At 36.8% G+C, this 20,470-nt stretch overlaps 1 protein-coding gene and 1 pseudogene across 1 annotated transcript; both read right to left on the reverse strand.

The window, feature by feature from the left end:
* Nucleotides 1-848: 848 nt before the first annotated feature.
* LOC110299166 (vomeronasal type-1 receptor 4-like) lies at nucleotides 849-15,353 on the reverse strand. The gene is made up of 6 exons (XM_021168792.2): nucleotides 15,308-15,353; nucleotides 11,828-11,881; nucleotides 7,413-7,512; nucleotides 5,199-5,381; nucleotides 3,951-4,099; nucleotides 849-3,318 (listed from the first exon to the last, which is right to left on the reverse strand). The coding sequence occupies exon 6, from the start codon at nucleotides 2,197-2,199 to the stop codon at nucleotides 1,267-1,269; it is 933 nt and encodes a 310-aa protein (XP_021024451.1). The 5' UTR covers nucleotides 2,200-3,318; nucleotides 3,951-4,099; nucleotides 5,199-5,381; nucleotides 7,413-7,512; nucleotides 11,828-11,881; nucleotides 15,308-15,353; the 3' UTR covers nucleotides 849-1,266.
* LOC147003697 (vomeronasal type-1 receptor 2-like) lies at nucleotides 8,418-9,368 on the reverse strand (annotated as a pseudogene).
* Nucleotides 15,354-20,470: the final 5,117 nt, after the last annotated feature.

Here is a 20,470-nt window from a genome sequence, read left to right on the forward strand (position 1 = left end):
ATTTAATATATGAGAAATTTAAATTTTGATTTATGTTTATGAATATGTAGAAGGGCTCCATATCATAATTACAACAAACATCTTTGCAAAGAACATTGATGTACAAATACTGCTTTGTTATATGCCCAGAAGGAGAACAGTTGGGTCAAATAATAGTTTAATTTTTAACTTTTTGGAGATCACAGTACTGATTTTCATAATTTCTATATTACTTTTGTCAAAACTCTTTTGATGAACTTAGCATTACCATAATGCAAAACAAGATAAAAGCAGAATAGCAACAAAACAAATTTACAATGAAATAGCACCAATGATAAAAAACGTCTCAATAAAATATTAAGAAACAAAACTCAAGATCATGTGAAAACCATCATTCATTTTGAAATAATTTCTGTAAGGGGAGCAAGCTACTAATCTTTTTTTTTTTTTGGAGGGCCTGGTACAACAATTGTGAGGGGACCAGATCCTACTATGGAACAAATTTATGTCCAGTAATGATTTAAAGTTTATTTGCTATTAGAATGTAGGATCCACAAGAACTTTGTGAAATTCCAAAGCAGCCAATCTGCCCTGACAGGTTGAAAGCCAAAGCAAGGAAGGAGGTTTGGGTTTTATGGGCAGCTATGTCTTCTTCTCCACTCCTCCTCCTCCTCCTCCTCCTCCTCCTCCTCCTCCTCCTCCTCCTCCTCCTCCTCCTCCTCTCCTCCTCTCCTCCTCCTCCTCTCCTCCTCCTCTCCTCCTCCTCCTCCTCCTCCTCCTCCTCTTCTTCTTCTTCTTCTTCTTCTTCTTCGTCTTTCTTCTTCTTCTCCTTCTTCTCCTTCTTCTTCATTCTTCTCCTCCTTCTCCTTCTCCTTCTTCTACTTTTTCCCCTTCTTCTCTTCCTCCTTCTCCTCCTCCTCTTCCTCTTCTTCTCCCTCTTCCTGCTCTTCATCCTTGTCCTCTTTTTCTTCCTTCACCAACTTCAGATTCACCTTATCCTTCTCATCCTCATCAATATTATCCTATTCCCTTTCCCCTTCCTAATCCTTCTTGCAGGCTTCTTTGCATATCCAGTAGACAAAGGGAAGAGTATGACAGACCTCATACAATATGATCAGTTCATTTAGAATCAATCAGCTGACAAAAATCCCATACTCCTTTTTGTTCTTTATAAAAATCAAGGAATTACTGATTTAATTCTCTGCATTGAACTTTTGAGGAAGAGTGTGAGCTAAAAAAAAAACCAAATACTAAGCAAAATATATGATTTAAATACTTACAATAAGATTAAGGGTTGGTGTTTCTTATCCAGACCAAACTTAGTCTTGGCATAACAGAGTAATTATTTATAAAAATAATGGGTCCAAAAGATGGAAAACAGAGAGAAGTGAGGCGATTGACCATCACCACACCCCAACTTGGATTATGCAAGAGAGCAATGTAACCTCGTAAGATGGAGGAGAGAGTGTAAAAAGCCAGAAAGAAAAACACTAGTGACAGGATTGTCTGGATGGCTCTGGATTCTGAGGAGTTTCTCCTGGAAACATGAGAGCTGTAGATGTGTTGAACTCTCTTCTTATGTCTGTATAGAATGACAGTCATAGATCCACTGCACCAGGCAATGACCGCAGAAAAGAAGATTTCAGGGAACATCACCAATGCTGCATAAACTAAGTGATTAATTTCAAAATGGTTGACATAGGAGCAGTACTCAAAATCTAGCTTTCTTGTCATGTTTTTGCTATTCCTTTTGAGAAATATTTCCAGAAAGAAAATTAAATGTATAAACATGGACAAAACCCAGAGAAGGAAAATGGAGAAGCCAATATACTTTGCAACTTTGGCTTTTTGATCTTTACAACAAGATTCTCTGTGACTGATGGTGATGGCTTGGAAGACACTCAAAAAACAGGTGGTGCCAATGGACACACTCCGACCAAGTCTTTGAATGTACAAACTTAATCTGCAGCCAAAATCATTTAAAAACTGCTTCAACCCAAAAGCTGCCATTGTGTAGAGCACACCTGTAGAAAGAACTATTAAGGCATTGGCTCCCCAGAGGTGCATGAGAATCAAATCTGTGTGCTTTAATGTGTATTCTGCATAGTAGACTAGATGTTGTATAAGAAGATAGAAATTTCCCAAAATTCCAACTGTAGTTTGTAATAAGAAAATGATTTTGATTGCTAGATTCCCCAAGTCCATTTTATGATTGGGCATGATTATCTCTAGTATATTGCTACACACATTTTCTGATCAAAATGAATGAAATGTACTAATGATCTGAAGAACTACTAAGAGGCTAAATCAGAAGGGTTGTTTGAGCTCAGAAATACAATGTCAGGTTAGACTATATATAGTCTATGCAGTCTAATAAGACTTTCTGGAAGTTTCATGCAGTTGCAATTATTACTTATACTATGTACCCTTATAAGATTGCTGAAGACTTGAGGACACACATGTGGATTGGAAACATGCCTTCATGGTCATAGAATATGAAGGATCATTGGCAAGATTATTAGGTCTGTAAAAATCAATGAAAAGAAAATGCCAGTACTAACAACCATAAACCAAGAACATAAAAATTTAGTTTTATTTTCTAGTCATCTATAAAATAAACTAATTTTAATGACAATTACAAACCTCAAAAATAGCAATTCTTAAGGTACATCTCATCAACTATTAAATGGTGTGGAAAAAATTAATAACATCATTTAGAATATGTCTATGATCATAGATAAGAAAATTTGAATAATCACATGAAATATATTCAACTGATGGTGCAAGTGACAACATATATCTCATTAGGTTAAGAGCTAGCTCTTAAGCAAAGACATACCTTATACACATACATACATGTGTGAGCTGTCAGGTCTGTGCTGTTACAAAGATGGTGACAGCCACTGTGATGAAATCTCACAGAATTATCAACTGAATAAAAATAGGAGAAAAAGTCAGATGACACATTATGGAGAAGGACAAAATCTGCTGATGATACCTACTGAAAAAAAAAAAAAACTACTGTGTATCTCTATTAGAACCATATGTGGATAATCATGCACCACTCAACAGACTATAATGAAAATGGTGGAAAAGAAGGCAGTAAGTTAGTCAGCACATCTGTACAGAACCATGGAAGAAAATTCTCAGGACACCATACTTTATTTATACAAGTCAAGTAGTCAGAAAATTCTGTTTTAAGTCATGAGAGAATGCAGAATCTGAGAGTAGCATCTGAATAAAGAACTCCAGTGGGAAAATATTGCTCTCATCAGCTCTGCAGGGACCGTGAGATGAACAATAAAGAACAGAAGCAGAATTGGCAGTGAAGTTTAGAACCTACAGAATATAAAACAAAGAAAGGAGATGAGACGGTCCCTTAGGAACTACCAGATACTTAATATCTCCCCTTGACCATGTGCTGGCACTGTAGAACACACAATTCCATGGGTTCTGACATAATCCACTGGCTTCTGCGGATACTTAATTCTCATAGTGTACATATAAACATGCAACAAAAATATATTCACACACATATATATACACATATATATATTGCAATTTCCAAGATAACTTTTCATTCTAACATGACGATTAGTTTCATAGGCTAATGCCAAATGATAATGCTTTTGAACTTTTAATAAACTACAGTATTCTCAGTGTAATTTGACCTGACAGAAACTCTCCCGTGTGCTATAGGAGGAATGGCAAGCCTCACTGATAAACTGGTAGCCACTTCCATATAAACACTGGCAAAAAAAAACTGGGGCAAACACATTTGTGGAGGCAACTTCCACACAAGGGCCAAATTTAAGACTGCTTGAGATCCCAGAGATCAGCAATGCAGACAATGACATTCAATCTACAACTGCTACTTGGATGTCAAACTTGATTGATACCAAGGGACACAGGTAGAGGGTATAAAGGGCACTCCCCAAGAATTAATAAACAAGCTTGCTTATGCATTTTACCTGCTCGTGGAGTCTGAACGATTGTTTCCAGGCTACCTCATTCCCAACCCCATGGGTGAGTAGAGTCAGGCAGTGGCTGATCCAGGTGTAAAGCAATATCATCCCAATTTGATTTCAGAAGCACAAGGTGGACTTGGTATTTAAAATGCCTGTAGAAATATTAATTGTTGTCACTGCAGAGGTAGAGGGTATAGAAGGACGTAGAGATAAATTAATAATACTATTACCCTGCACAAAATGCAACATGAAATATGAACATACATTTAACAAACAATAGTGTGAGATGAAAATTAAATTACTAAAACATTTCCTTTAAAATTCAACATATATTTGCTTTTATGAAATATATTTTTCTCACAATGGGTGCTCTCTTACTTTGTAGCTCTAGCTATTCTGGAACTCACTACATAGACCAGGTTATCTGCAAAATCACAGAGATCTGAATGCTTCTGCCTCCCAAATGCTGAGGTTGAATGTTATTACCACACATTTGGCTTGTTTGATAATTCCTATATTGATGATGATGTTATAATGATATTTATGATACATCCAATAGAAGAGTTGCATTAAAAAAAAGTGCAATCTGAAGAAATGTAAAAGCTTAATCATTGCCCAGTGAGATACTAAGTGTGGATACAAATTTATCTGAGGTATAGAAGCCTGGGGTCATATCACAAACAAGGACCTGTATTCCATGAAGAACACATAGAGAGAATATGTGACATCATGTCGGGCTTAGAGTGTGATTAAACCAGGGAAAACAAGACACATTTGGTCCTGGCTGACATTGCTCAATAGCCAAACTGTATCTTTTCCTCCATGTTGCAGTCCCACATTTAAGGGGGACAGGCTTCAAATCTAATATTATATCAATGGCAAATCAATACAGACACAATTATTGCCCAATCAAAGATGTAGTGTCACATATGAGTACTTTTCAATCCACAAACATATACATTCTGCACTTCTCAGGATTGTGTTCTACTTATATTTCAATTCCAGTGGTTTCTGTACCACAACTCCTTGATGAGTTAAATAATAATAATAATAGTAATAATAATACTTTAAGATTATTCTACCTATTGTGTAAGATAATATATGTTATCACATTGACTTATTTTCACAATACTTCAGCTCCTTTAAGGATAGGTTATATTACCCTGGTGTTATCCAGAGTTACACTTAGTAGGGGAATTATATTCCAGTAAGAAATGAGAGGGACTGGCACAAGGTCAGGAATACTTTTACCTTTTCAATCATGTCTTAGTTGTAGAATTATTCTTGTCCTTTATGACCATACCACAGATCTTGTTATTTAACAAGACGCTTTAGAGAGAGTTTATTGTGAATTTTTCCAAAGGCATAAGGTGTTTTTAGTAGTGATTGTGTTTCTAGATCCATGAATGCTGACCAGGTGTACTGTAGAAAGTGCTAGAAATTTTGAGGTCAAAAAAAATGAAAAGTAAGAGAAGTTTCTGTATTGAGTTGGATACCAGTCTTTAATTACTTCTTCCAACACAAATCAACTTAATTAACTTTTAGATTTACAATTGTATTAGTTAAAATATTTGAGTGTTTCATACAGCCATATGTGTTTTATGAATATCTAAAAATGATTATTTCTTTTCAATTCCTTTTATTTATTAACCACCCACAGTAATTCCCTCCAAATATTACATGCTCCTTAAAAAAAAGAAAACAACAAAAATCACTAAGTCTTCTGAGAGAAGCTAGTGTGTGCCTAGGGTAGAGGCATTGATAGGACTATGAGGAGTCTCTAAAAAGTGGAACTCTTAAAGAAATCTGACACTTCCTGTCTCAAAGCCATCTTGTGTGTATGCATGTTTGTGTGTGTGTCTGTGTGTGTGTGTGTGTGTGTGTGTGTGTGTGCAAATACAACTGCTTTTTCCATAATGTGCAACCTTTATGTATTGTATTTCAGGAATAACAAGCTGATAATGAAAGACCAATTGAGAGACTCTTCTCTTGAAAAGGATATTTCTACCCATCTCAACATTCCTTGGTTGTCTCTGATTATATCTCTATGGTTGGACTAAATGATATTCATCCTATCCATGTAATCATGTCAATCAGATCATCATGGGAACTTCAGAGATTTAATAATAGTAGGAAGCAGTCAATGACGGCTATCTGTTATACTTGTAAGAATCTCAGGTATTTTTCCAGAGCATATCCTTGGGACTCTTAAGGGATGTCATCCTGTACACTTTGCAGTCTCTGGTCTATGATCTCGCATAACATCAGCTATCTGCATTCTATATATATACCCATTCTCTGAAAATTGTACAAACTCCTTGCTTTGGTTAGTGTTGTCAGTGATAGTTTTCCCAAAGCATGAAGAGTCTTGCTTGACCGTGTTCTACCAGTTACAAGGACCAAAAAAAGCACCCCAATACTATTCTTGAAGTTATCTACATAGCTATAGGAAATCTTCATGGACTATATTAGCTGACCTGGATCTTTCACACCTTTTCTCTGATCTTCTCTCACACTCTCTCTGATCTCTCAGTCTCTGTCTCTGTCTCTGTCTCTGTCTCTGTATGTCTCTGTCTCTGTCTCTGTCTCTGTCTCTGTCTCTCTCTCTCTCTCTCACACACACACACACACACACACACATTTATCCTTGGTATATGACATGGCTTCTAATATGTGTGATAGTTTCTAAGAAAATGTATAATTTCACATTTATGTGATTTGGTTCATGTTCACTCATAGAGACTGAAGCATCAATCACTGGTCCTAAATGATACACATGAGGTCCTCTGTATATATACACTACTCCTTTGAGTTTATTAATTTTATGAGACCCAAAAACATGGAAATGAATTAGTTTCTGGTTCTTGCACTTTAATGTGTGGCTCCTTTCTTTATAGACTGTCTTGTCTTGCCTTATTTTGACATGAAAAAAAAATTTGTTCAATCATATATTTTATTTTGTTGTGATTCATAGTTATATCTTAGAAGCCTGACATTTCCTAATAAGACTAAAATGAGATAGATATAGATAGGAGAAGAGGTGGGAGGAATGAGAAGAAGTAGAGGGAGAGGAAGCTGTATTCAGATTATATATAATGAGAAAAACTATGTTTGATTAATAAGAAAAGAAAAAATATTAGCAAGGTTCAAGATCACATAAAAATTTGGATTCATTTTTAATTGATTTTTGCACAAGGTAAAAAAATTTGAATCACACATATTGTCTTAAATGGCTAGTGGAGATGTCTATATTCCCAGACTTTTTTGAATACCACTGGAAAAAGTTAAGAACCATCAAACAGGAATGTTTCTGGAGCACCTGCATGGAAAGTATCATGGAAATTATCATGAAGAAATTTCCTGGTTCTGGTGCAGGCTAGATTATCTTTCATGGGAGGTGTCACCTGAAGCACAAGGTTATGGTCATCCATCTTATCAGTTTGCCTTTCAGTTAGCACATGGTACCTTCAATGTGTCTGTGTATCAGTCAAGCAGCCAATAATTCCTGACGGAATGAAAGCCAAAAGAAGTGTAGCTTTCTTGACAGTTTGTTCTCTACCATAACCTGGCCAATGGAAAAAAAAGTAGATATACATTGAAAAATACAGTGAGCCAAACACAGTATTATCAGCTCATGTAAGATGCTCATTCAATCAAAGATAAAGGCCGGGTGATGGTGGCACACACCTTTAGTCCCAGCACTGGGGAGGCAGAAGCAGGCAGATCTCTGAGTTCAAGGCCAGCCTGGTCTACAGAGTGAGTTCCAGGACAGCCAGGGCTCCACAGAGAAACCTGTCTCAAAAAAACAAAAACAAAAACAAAAACAAAACAACAACAACAAAAAAAGAATCAAAGAAAAAGGACAGTGGTCTTATGTCAAATATAAAAGAAATATAGAGGAAGGAAAGAAGAATTAAATAAGGGCTGAACTTCTATAGAAAGCTGTTTGATAAAATAGTAGCAGGAAATAACTTTTGATCTATTAATCTTAAGCCAAATTGAAACAAATCAACTTTAGACAGAGTCATTCTATCTAGCATTTCTGTAACCGCTAGGTTTTACGACACCAATCTTAAGAACATATTGAGTTTAAAGAAAATTGATTTTATCATAATGTTAATTTTTAGTTCTTATAAAATTGCTGTTTGCTTGCTTTGTTCTTCTTTCAATATTCTTATGTAATCAAGGAAGATTTTAGAAGAAAATGTATTTGAAATACTGTGTAATCAATGCATAAAATTTCTGAGGAAATTATTTTATGTTTAAATAAAGCTTGAAAGAGACAAACAAAAAAGATGCTCATTCAAGCAGCTGAAAAAACTTCCAAGCACATTTTCGTTCATTTACATAGACAATGCCTTAACTTTCCTTATTGATTTCTTAGGATGATACATGGATAAACAATTAGATAATGAGAAACACTTATATGTACATATGTATATTTAAATTAGGAGATAGTTATTTTTTTCTTCACCAGTGCAAACTGAACCTGTACACAATGGAGTAATGACTGATGAGAACAACGGAGCAAAAAAAGGGAAAACACAGAGAAATAAGATGATTGATATTCATCACCCACCATTTGCAATTATGCAAACGAGTAATGCAGCATCTTAAGATTAAGGAAAGAGTATAGCAAGTCAGAATTGTAGATAATAGTGCAAGGTTGTTCTGGGTAGCCCTGGATTCAGAGGAGGTTCCGAAGGAATTGGGTAATTTGCAGATATGTTGAACACTCTGCTTGTGTCTATACATAATGACAATCATAGAACTTCTGGACCAGGCATTGAGCAGAGAAACGAAAACCTTAGGGCACACCATCAATGTTGCATACAGGAAGTCACTGATATAGTCACTCCCTATATGAAAACAGTATCCAAAGTCTGGTGTTCTTGTGACATTTTTTGATGCCTTTTAATAGTTGTGTGTACAAAGAAAATGAAGTTAATCAAGATGTGCAATGCCCAGAAGAGGGGAATGGATTAGTCAACGACCTTTATAACTATGACTTTATGATCTTTCTAACAGTGTTTCCTAGGATTGATAGTTATGTTTTGGAAGACACTCAAAACACGGGTGGTGCAAATGGACACTCTTCTACCAAATCCTTTAATGTACAGTAGGAGCTCACATCCAAAATTATTCAGAAACTCCTTCAGTTCCCAAAATGACAATATTTGGGGCACTCCTGAAGGGAGAATGACCAAGATGTTGGCTATGATTAGGTAAAAGAAAATGAAAGCTGAGGGCTTTACTGTGCATTCTCTGTAGTACAGGACGAGATAGTAGAGTATAAAAGAGGAATTTTCAAAAATTCCAGCTGTGGGTTGTAATAAGAAAATGATTCTTATTGCCATATTCCAGAGTTCCATTGTATCATTCAGGACAATTTCCTTTAGAATATGGCCACAGTAATCTTTTGGTCAAAAGAATAATATCAAGTGATTATAGCCTGTTATAAAGGGGGACACCTTTAATCCATGGAGGTACTGAGAGGATGAAACAGAAATTTCTTTAACCTCAGGAGCAAAAGTCCATCATAGACCACATAAAAAACAGAACTCATCTCAAAAGCTGCGACAGAAGTGATTTTTTTTCATACTTTGTTAGAGTGGATTTCTCAATACCAAATAATATACATATTGATGGAAAAAGAATGATCAAGTTCCCTAAAAAATGCAGCACTCAGGATGATGTGACAATAGTCTGTGAGAAACAAAGAATAGTAACAGGCAATATAAATAAATATAATGTATCATCAGAATATACTGCTACTTGAAAATTATTCTGTAAAAAAAAAAAAACAACTTCAAAAACAACCACAAAACATTTAAGTGTGGTTTAATTTTCAAACAAAATATTTTTATCGATTATTTGAAAGTTATATAATTTCCCCTAATCACGATCACTTTCCCATCTTCCCAGGTCAACCCTTCTGCTTTTTATAAAAAAAAAAATCAAAAATATAGTATAAAAATAAAAAGTAGAAAAAATGCTATGTCCAGTTTTTGTTGCCCATATACTCACTGCAGACTTGTTAGATCTTTTTAGTAAACTAATAGTTAATATTTAGCTCATCTAAAATCAAAGGATAAGCATTGAGAAATTTTTAATATCACTCAGAATATAGTTTTTCAACAGGACAAAGTTTATATTATCTTTTATTAGCTTCAGCTGCCTTTGTTTTATCATAGAATAGATTTTTTCCCTTTTTTATCACTGAAAAACTTCACAGAAAATTGCCTAACCCTGTTTTAAGCCATGGGAGGGGGGTGGGCAAAATGCTCCAGCTAACTTCAGGCTTTTTGATTGTGTAATATTTTATTTTTTATTGGTTATTTTATTTATTTACCTTTCAAATATTATCCTGCTTCCTGGTTTCCCCTCCTCAACTCGGCTATTCCATCCCCACTTCCCCCTGCTTCTATGAGAGTGCTCCTCCACCCTCCCACAAATTCATTCCCACTTCACTGCCCTAGCATTCCCTCATGCTGGGACATCAAGCCTACACTGTACCAAGGGTCTCTGCTCCCAATGATGCCAGATAAGGCAATCTTCTGCTACATATGCAGCTAGAGACATGGGCCCCTCCAAGTGTATGTACTCTTTGGTTGTTGGTTTAGTCCTTGGGAGCTCTGGAGGTTTTGGTTGGTTGATATTTTTGTTCATCCTATGGGGTTGAGGGTTATCTGGTTATGATATCTGTCACCCCACTGATTCTGTAATATTTTTGAAACTTGGATGTGTTTGCTTCATTTGCCAATAGCCAACTGAGAGTTAGAGTTTCTGTGCTCTTTGCCATTAAATCCTCCATGAAAATGCATTCTAAGCTGCTCTGCAAAAGCACTTCCCTATAGGCATTGACCAAGCCTGCTTAATACAGACTCTCAATATGAACTTTGGTCGGGGTCAGAGGTGTTTGGGTGATCAGCCTATAATTTATCCTTGACAAGAAAAAATTACAGAAAGCACAAAATGCACTGCAGCAAAATGATGGTTCAAGTGACAGGTTATATTACATTAAGAGGTAGCTCTTGTGAAATGCCACACTGCATCAACATACACAGTCTCCTGTGCACACTCAAGTCTGGATTACTAGAGAGAAGGGGACATCTGGTGTGATGAAATTTCACAGAATGCACAATAATATAAAACTAGGGAAAATATTATATACCTGCAGAATAGCAAAGAAAAAGTCACTATATGTTCATTGAGAGTTACTGTGGAAATGTTCAGTATCTCTGTTGAAAATTTCTCTGGGATAATCATGCAACCCTTAGAAGCCTAGTGTGAATATGGTAGGACAAAAGGCAGTGGATTACACAACTTACTAGTATAGTGAAAAAGGAGAAAATTGCCAGGACACCACTTCTATTCTTGTGAGAGAAGGTGTTTGCAAATCCTTCTTAAATTGAGTAAGATCCCTTGCAGAAGCAGTTGACACTTTGAATCAGTACTAGTTGGAACCTAGCATTCCAAAAGAAGGCTTTGTTTTACACAAAACTCATCTGCCAGGCAGGTGGTCATGCTATAAATTCTGGGTTGTGAAGAAGTTTGAACAGAGTGGAGAGAACAGCTGAGACTATAGAGACTACTAGATACAAGCAGTCTCCTTTTCATGTACACCCTAGAAAAGAGTTTCAGGAGAAAACATAAAATCCTCATAGTTTTGAAATTAGAAGTGTGTGTTTATGTGGGAGTGAGTGTGTGGAGAGTTCATGAAACTTGAAAGGGCTCATTTTAAGGATAACCACACAAGAGGCTTACTTTTTACATCACCTAGTATCAATCATGGGAACATTCATCTACAGACCACCCACAGATATCCAGTAACAGTTCATGATCTATGAACGATAAGCACAAAATAGAATTTTACATACCAGTTACAGCCTCAAAAGATTCCGTGCTATCTCATCCATGAGGGAAATGGAAAGCTGTGAATGGACAGAAAGATAGGAATGCACCAAGGTTACCAGGTTCCTCATACTAAATCTGCCACCATGGCCAATGTGAACATTCATGGTTGTGAAGAGTAAAGGAAATCTGTAAAGTTTTAGCTGTGCTTGAGGGTCATACCATGTTTCATTGAATATAGGAAAAAGATTCTGAGCCTCATTTGTAACATCCAAAGTCTTTCTAGGTCTGTGTCATGTGGCAGGAATGACAGACTTTTAATCCAGCTGGCTGGAATAGAGACAAACCCTTAATATACACCTTCAATCCCAAACAATGAAGGTAATTTTAGATGTAGAAGAAAGCACCCATGTTTGGAAGTAATATCTAACTGAGGGGGGAAAGTGATAAATCAGAGAAACATTAGACAGGATGGGTCAGAGATGGGATATGTTCAACTCTCAGAGCAGCACAGGAAAAACCAACTATTTAAGAGCAGTGCTAGAAGAAAGATTGAAAGAGTTGGAAGTCCAAATGCAGTGAGCGCCCTGCAATAGAGCTGAGTTCATATGTGAGTAAATGCTTTTCAGTACAAGTCAGCAAGGTCAGCTGAATCCAGACAATAAGAAGCCAGAATAGTAAATCAAATATCCACAGTTAGTTTGGGGCCAAGGATCCCAATGGGGTGAGGAGCGAAGAGAAGCCAGATTGACTCAATCAGGTTGGAGAGAAGTTGAGCCAGAATTTCTGAGTTGAACCCACCAGCCAGAGTTCAGAAAGAACTAGAAAGTGTTAGCTTATTCAGCAGTAAGCCTCTGAGATGACAATTATATTAGGTGAATAAAGGTTACTTTTATGCTTTCTAAAGCATTATCTACCTGGAGTTGTGTTTAGTGAGAGGCCATGCCATTCACAAAGAGATGATTCCAGTGTACTTTTACCACCATTTTTGTGAGGCTGGCAGAAATTAGTCACAATTACTGATAATACGCTTCACGATAAGAGGTTCTGTGGCATTTGAGACTCCTTAAGTTCCAGTGACTAAAAAGGATGTTTACCACATGGTTTAGAATTGAGTATTTCTATATCCATCTGCTTTCACTGTAGTGAGGGAATTAAGCACATTAATGAAAAAAATAAAAGTGACCAGTGACCACCACAATTTGAGACCACTTCTGTGATCATGTTTTTAAGGCCATTCTGCCCAATCTAGAAAGGTGTTTTTGTCTTCATAGCTATAATATTCTGTACACAGAAGTACAGTGTGGTCACTTACATTGAAATCCAATATCCTCACTAGTAAATATTCACTTTATTTTGTAAATAGTTACACGTATAATGGCAAATAGAATTTTTAAAAGAATTATTTTAATTTGTTTATTTAAATGTATTTTTTCAAATTCAACAGCAATTCTTACCTGATCACACTGTGGGTCAACAGAGCACCTAAAGTGCATTACCAGAGTAAAGGTCCCAGTGATTTCTCACTTAACCATGTGATGCCACTCATGGAACTAGATAACAAAAGCTGCATCCTATATGTCCAGCTCTCCCAAACATATCTGGCCATTATTTTATGATCTTTCAGTGCCTGACATATTAACCAAAATGGCATGTCCCTAGTAACATGTCAAATACAGTCAATTGGAATGATAATCTTAAGTTGACTCATGTGCATATTTCCTCTCAAGGAGAGGTTAAATTGCATTCCTCAAATACCCTGCTTCCATAGATCTGAAAATAATCATATCAAAATCATTTTCAGTGACCTCATGAGCCAGTTTATAAGAGATACTTTCACTGGGTAATGGTGGCACATGCCTGTAATCCCAGCACTTGGGAGGCAGAGGCAGAGGCAGGCAGATTTCTGAGTTCGAGGCCAGCCTGGTCTACAGAGTGAGTTCCAGGACAGCCAGGGCTACACAGAGAAACCCTGCCTCAAAAAAACAAAAGCAAAAAGCAAAAAATAAACATACAAAAGAGAAACTTTCCTTCCTTGCTCTGAAGCTTCCCAATGTAGCCAGGTCAGATACAGAGTCTTCGCAAATTTTTGCACTATCCTGTACTAAGCCATGATCAAATCCCATGTCCAGACTCAGTCTTCTACCTTTCCCTTTCTCTACATTCTCACAGAGTACATATATGCATCCAAGAAAACATTCATTCACACAAAATCAAAATTACACATGAGTCCTTTCAAAAATAAGTTTCTATTTTGACATCATGCTTATTTCACAGGCAAATGACAAGTACACATTAAGGCTTAAGGAATTTTAATAAAATAGTGTCCTATGTATGGTCTGACCTGACAGAAAGATGTCCCATCTTCCAGGTTCCTTTCACAAGCACAAGATGGACCTAATATTTATGATGTGCCTGAAAATATTCATTGCTATGATTGAAGATTAAAGGCTATAATGTTAAGTACAAATGAATTATTATCATGTTTCTTGGTACAGAGTACAACATGAAATAATAACATGTGCTGAATTGACACACAAAGAAATTTATGCTAAAATGTTTCATTTAAAATTCTATATATACTTCCTACTTATATATATTGATCAACCTACTATAATAAAATGTATAATGCATTCAAATAGAGGAGACGTGTGAGAGATACATAAAAAGGGATCTGAAAAATGTGAGAATGCAAACATTGTCCAAACAGAAATGAAGAATTCTTTGTGTAGATGAACAAGACTGAGTCATAGAGTCCTGACCATCCATACACAAGACTGTGTATTCTATTAGCCACAACAATAAACAGTGAGGGAAGACATAAATCAAGCTATGGTTAACATTAGAGTATGACTAAACCAGGGGAGATAACTCAAGAACATTTGATCCTACCCTGGTCCTCATATAAAACTTCCCTTTAACATTACCTTCTTGATTTAAACTAGGAGGTTTTAAACTACTTGTTATATCAGTGTTTATTCAATAATAACACATTTACTGCCTCTATAACACAAAAATGTACTATCACTTAAGAATAAAAATTACTATAGATACAGATTCATAGTATGCTCATTCCCAAGTTTGTGTGCTCCTTATATTTCCATTCCAATGTTTACTATAATATGAGAACATGGTAAGTCCACATATAATAAATAAAAGTACTCAAAAAATAATCTTACAGATATTGTAAGGTAAGGGTCAATAGCACATCTACTTCTTAACACAATTCTTCAGCACATTTATAGATGGGCTGTATTACCTTGGTGTTACCACAGTCTCACTCAGTGTGAGCCTTATTGCACAGTAAGAACCAACAGGGACTGGCACAGGTTAGGAGCAGTTCTAAACTTCTTACTCACCTCTTGGCTATGTAATTATATTTGGGTTTTGTATTTCTGTTCCATGGATGTGTTTCTATCCCAGATTCCCATTACCAGACAAAAATATTTTCTAGGCCTCTTTTATTTGTTGGCTCTGCAGCACACTCTGAAATATAAAGTACTCACCTAGCTCCTTGCCTGTGCAGCATTGTGGGCTCAGTCTACAGATCCTGACTGCATAGTAACAAGCACTATGGGAGGGATGCAGCTCATGTTTATAATAAAAGTCTGTGGCTCTGTGACTTCACCTCCCTCTAGAATGACAATTTCCATTTCATGTGCAGTGGCAATGACAGGACTGGCTTTGAGAAACAAAATCATTTTTGAAATTTCTATTTCCTAATTTTAAAAGACCCTTAAGGGTTTCTTGTGAATATCTCCAAAGAGACAATGTGTTTTGAAGAGATTTTAAGTTTTCATGATTGCTGGAGGCTGATTAGGTCTCCTGAGAAAGGTATTAAAATATTTGATATTATATTAATGAGAAATTGATAAAAGTCTAGGAATAAAAATAAAAATTTGGTGGGCATAGTCTTATCATAGGAGATCATTAAAGCATTTACTGCAATACAAATTAAATTTATGATGACATCAGGGAAAAATCCTAGCAAAAATAAGTAGTTGCTTTTATTTTGGTAAGGTATCATCTTTTTACCCATACCTTGTTCCTAACATCTATAATGAATGGATCCTGGGTTTTACCAAATGCTTTTTGTCATTTGATAATCATATAGTTTTGTTCTGTGTCTATCTAAGTGTAGAAGTGCATTTTTTGAGGGTGGGAGGAATTTTTTTATTGAATATTTTCTTTATTTACATTTCAAATGCTATCCCCTTTCCGGGACACCCCCCCCCCCCGCATGGATCCCCCCTCTCCCTGCTTCTGTGAGGCTCTTCTCCCATCCACCCATTCCAGCATTCCCGCAATTGAAATCCCCTTCATTGGAACATTGAGCCTTCACAGGACTAAGGGCCTCTCCTCCCATTGTTGCCCGACAAGGCCATCCTCTACTACATATTTGTGTGGAGGCATGGGTCCCTCCATGTGTACTCTTTGGTTAGTTGTTTAGTCCATGGGAGCTCTGGGGGTCTGGTTGGTTAATATTGTTGTTCTTCCTTTGGGGTTGCAAACCCCTCAGCTCCATCAGTCCATTCTCTAACACCTCCTTTGGGGTTTCAACACCTTCAGCTGCATCAGTCCATTCTCTAACACTTCCATTGGGGATCCTGTGTTCAGTCCAATGGTTGGCAGAGACTCTCAGGAGACAACTATATCAGGCTCCTGACTCTAAGAACTTTTTGATATCCACAATAGAGTCTCAGTTTGGTGAATGCATATGTGATTGGTCCCCAGATGGGGCAGTCTCTGGATGACCTTTCCTTCAGTTTCTGTTCCACACTTTTTCTCCATATTTGCTCCAGTATGTTTTCCCTTTCTAAGGACGGAAGCACCCATACTTTGGTCTTTCTTGTTCTTGAACTTCATGTAGTCTGTGAATTGTAAATTGTGTATTCCCAAACTCTTGGGCTAATAGTCACAGAACAGTGCATGCATACCACATGTGCTCTTTTGTGATTAGGTTACCTCACTTGGGATGATATTTTCTAATTCCATACATTTGCCTAAGAATTTCATGAAATCATTGTTTTTAAGATCTGAGTAGTACTCCATTGTGCATATTGAGTGACTTCTTTTGTGACTGGGTTACCTCACTCAGGATGATACTCTCCAAGTCCATCCATTTGTCTAGGAATTTCATAAACTCATTCTTTCTTATAGCTGAGTAGTACTCCATTGTGTAAATGTACCACATTTCCTGTATCCATTCCTCTACTGAAAGACATCTGGGTTCTTTCTTGCTTCTGGCTATTATATATAAGGCTGCTATGAACATAGTGGAGCATGTGTCCTTGATATCTGTTGGATAATTATTTGGGTATATGCCCAGGTGTGGTATAGCTGGGTCCTCAGGTAATACTATGTCAAAATTTCCAAGGAACCCACTTGACTGATTTCCAGAGTGGTTGTGCTAACTTGCAATCCCACAAACAATGAATGAGTGTTCCTCTTTTTCCACATCCTTGCTAGCATCTGCTGTCACCTGAGGTTTTTATCTTAGCCATTCTGACTGGTGTGAAGTAGAATCTCAGGGTTCTTTTGATTTGCATTTCTCTGATGACTAAGGATGTTGAACATTTCTTAAGTGCATCTTGGCCATTTGAAATTCCTCAGCTTAAATGTTTTTGTTCAGCTTTGCCCCCCAATTTTAATAGGGTTATTTTGTTCTCTGGTGTCTAACTTCTTGAGCTCTTTTTGTATATTGGATATAAGCCCTGTTCGAATAAAGGATTGGTAAAGATCTTTTCTCAATGTTTTGGTTGCCATTTTGTCCTATTGACAGCATCCTTTGCCTTAAAGAAGTTTTGAAATTTTATGAGGTCCCATTTGATATTGATCTTAGATCAAAAGCCATTAGTGTTCTGTTCAGGAAATGTTCTCCTGTGTACATGTGTTCAAGAGTCTTCCCCAATTTCTCCTCTATAAGTTTCAGTGTATCTGGTTTTATGTGAAGGTCCTTGATCCACTGGGACTTTAGCTTTGTACAAGGAGATAAAGATGGATAAATTTGCATTCTTCTAAATGCTGACCACCAGTTGAACCAGCACCATTTGTTAAAATTTCTGTCTTTTTTCCACTGCATGGTTTTAGCTCCTTTGTAAAATATCAAGTTACCATATGTGTGTGGGTTCATTTCATTAGATGCTGAAAAAGTATTTATAAAATACAACATGCTTTCATGTAAAATGTCTTGAAAAGATCAGGAATTCATTGCCCATACCTAAACATAATAAAAGCAATATACAGCAAACTAAAAGCCTACATCAAACTAAATAGAGAGAAACTTGAAGCAATCCCACTAAAATCAGACAAGGCTGCTCACTCTCTACTTATCTATTCAATATCATACTTGATGTTCTAGCCAGAACAATTAGACAACAAAGGAAGGCAAAGTACATATTTGAAAGGAGGAAGTCAAGATATCACAATTTGCAGATGATATGATAGTGTACTTTAGTGACCCAAAAAATTCCACCAGAGAACACCTACAGCTGTAAAACAGTCTGGCAGTGTCTCAGAAAACTGGAAATAGTTTTACCTGATAAACCAGCCATACCATTCCTGGGCATATACCCAAAATGTGCTCTAATATATAAGAAGGGCACATGCAGCACTATGCTCATAGCAGCCTTATTTATAATAGCCAACAGCTGGGATCAAGCATACCACTCCTAAGATATATTCCAAAAGTGTTCCAACAAATAACTAGGACACATGTTCCACTATGCTCATAGCAGCCTTATGTATAATAACCAGAAGCTGGAAAGAACCCAGAAGTCCCTGAACAGAGGAATGGATACAAAAAATGTGATATATTACATAATGGCATACTACTCAGCTATTAAAAACAATGACTTCGTGAAATTCACAGACAAATGGATAGAACTAGAAAATATCATCCTGAATGAGTTAACCAATTCACAAAAGAAAACACATGATATATATATATCATATATATATATATATATATATATATGTGTGATATATATATGATATATATTATATATACTCACTGATGAGTGGATATTATCCCAAAAGCTCAGAATGCTCATGATGTAATTCACAGAACATATGAAGCCCATGAAGAAGGAAGACCAAACTGTGGATGCTTCAGTCCTTCTTAGAAATCAGAAAAAAATAACCATGGGAGGTAGAGGAAGGAAAGAACCTGGAGGAGTAGAGAATGTGTAGGATAATGGAGGGCAGGATGTGGTATGGGAGGAGACAGGGAGAAGTACAGAGGGTCAGGGATTAGAAAGAAGGTGTGTAGCAGTGGAGGATGGGGAACTGGGGAGTAGCCACAATAATGTTCCAGATGCTAGGAATGCAAGAATTTTCCATGGCCCAACAGGGATGACATTAATTAACTGAAATACCCAAGAAAGAGGAGTAGAACCTGTAGAGACCATATCCAGTGTTTAGGCACAGCCCCCAGTTGAGGTATGAGGCCATCCACCCATCTCAAAAATATTCAACCAGAACTGCTCCTGTCTAATGGAAGTGCAGGGAGAAAGAGTAGAACAGAGACTGAAGGAAAGGCCATCCAAAGACTGCCCTACCTAATGATCTATCCCATCTGCAAGCACCAAACCCAGACACTATTGCTGATGCCAAGAAGTGCTTTTTGAAAGGAGTTTTGTATAGTTGTTCCCTGAGAAACTATGTAAGAGCTTGACCAATACATATGCTGAGGCTTGCAGGCAACTATCAGACTGAGCCCAGTAACCCCAATGCGGGCATAGGGGAAGGAGTCAAGGAGATGAATGTGTTGTCAACCGCCTAGGAAGAACAATTTCAACCAACCAAACCTCTAAGAGCTCCTTTGGACTAAGTCACCAGCCAAAGAGTACACATGAATAGACCCATGTCTCCAGCTGCAAATGTAACAGAGGATTACCTTTTCTGGCATAAAGGTGACAGAAGCCCCTTGGTCCTGCGGAGGCTCAATGACCCAGCATAGGGGAGTACTAGGGGAATGAGGTAGGAGGGATGGATGGGTGGGGGAACACCCTCATAAAATCAGGAGTTATGGGGGAAGGGATAGGTTTTTAACTGGAAAAGGAGATAACATGTGAAATGTAAATAAATAAAAATAAGCAATAAAAATAATAAGATTTCATGTGATAAAGTAAATTTAAATAATATGTGTCTGCAAATCAGGCCCTACAGAAGGTGCTAGAAAGAAAACTCCAAATCAAGTCTTGACAGATACAAGAGAATTGAAACACCTTCTTCCATCATAACAAAGCGAGCAAGAAGAGAAATAATAGAAAGCTTAAAAACTCATGGAAAGTGACAAATGTTCTATGAATAAAATATGGGTCAAGACAAAGAATTGAAGAAAGAAAGAAAGAAAGAAAGAAAGAAAGAAAGAAAGAAAGAAAAGAAAAGAAAAGAAAGAGAGAGAGAAAAGAGAGAAATGGAGAAAGAGAGAAAGAGAAATAGAGAGAGAAAGAGAAAGAGAAGAGAATGACAAAGAGAAGAGAATGAGAAAGAAAAATAGTAAGAGAGAAAGAGGAAGAGAAAGAGAAAGAAAAAGAAAGAAAGAGAAAGCATTTGAGAATTCCCTAAAAATGAATACACAACATGTACTGATTTATGGGGAACAAAGAAAGCAATGATCAGAGAAAAGTACATAGCCCCAATTGTCTACAATAGATGAGGAGAGG

The sequence above is a fragment of the Mus caroli genome, unplaced genomic scaffold (genome assembly GCF_978045245.1).
Source record: "Mus caroli unplaced genomic scaffold, Mus_caroli_1 scaffold_8, whole genome shotgun sequence".
Taxonomy (NCBI): domain Eukaryota; kingdom Metazoa; phylum Chordata; class Mammalia; order Rodentia; family Muridae; genus Mus; species Mus caroli.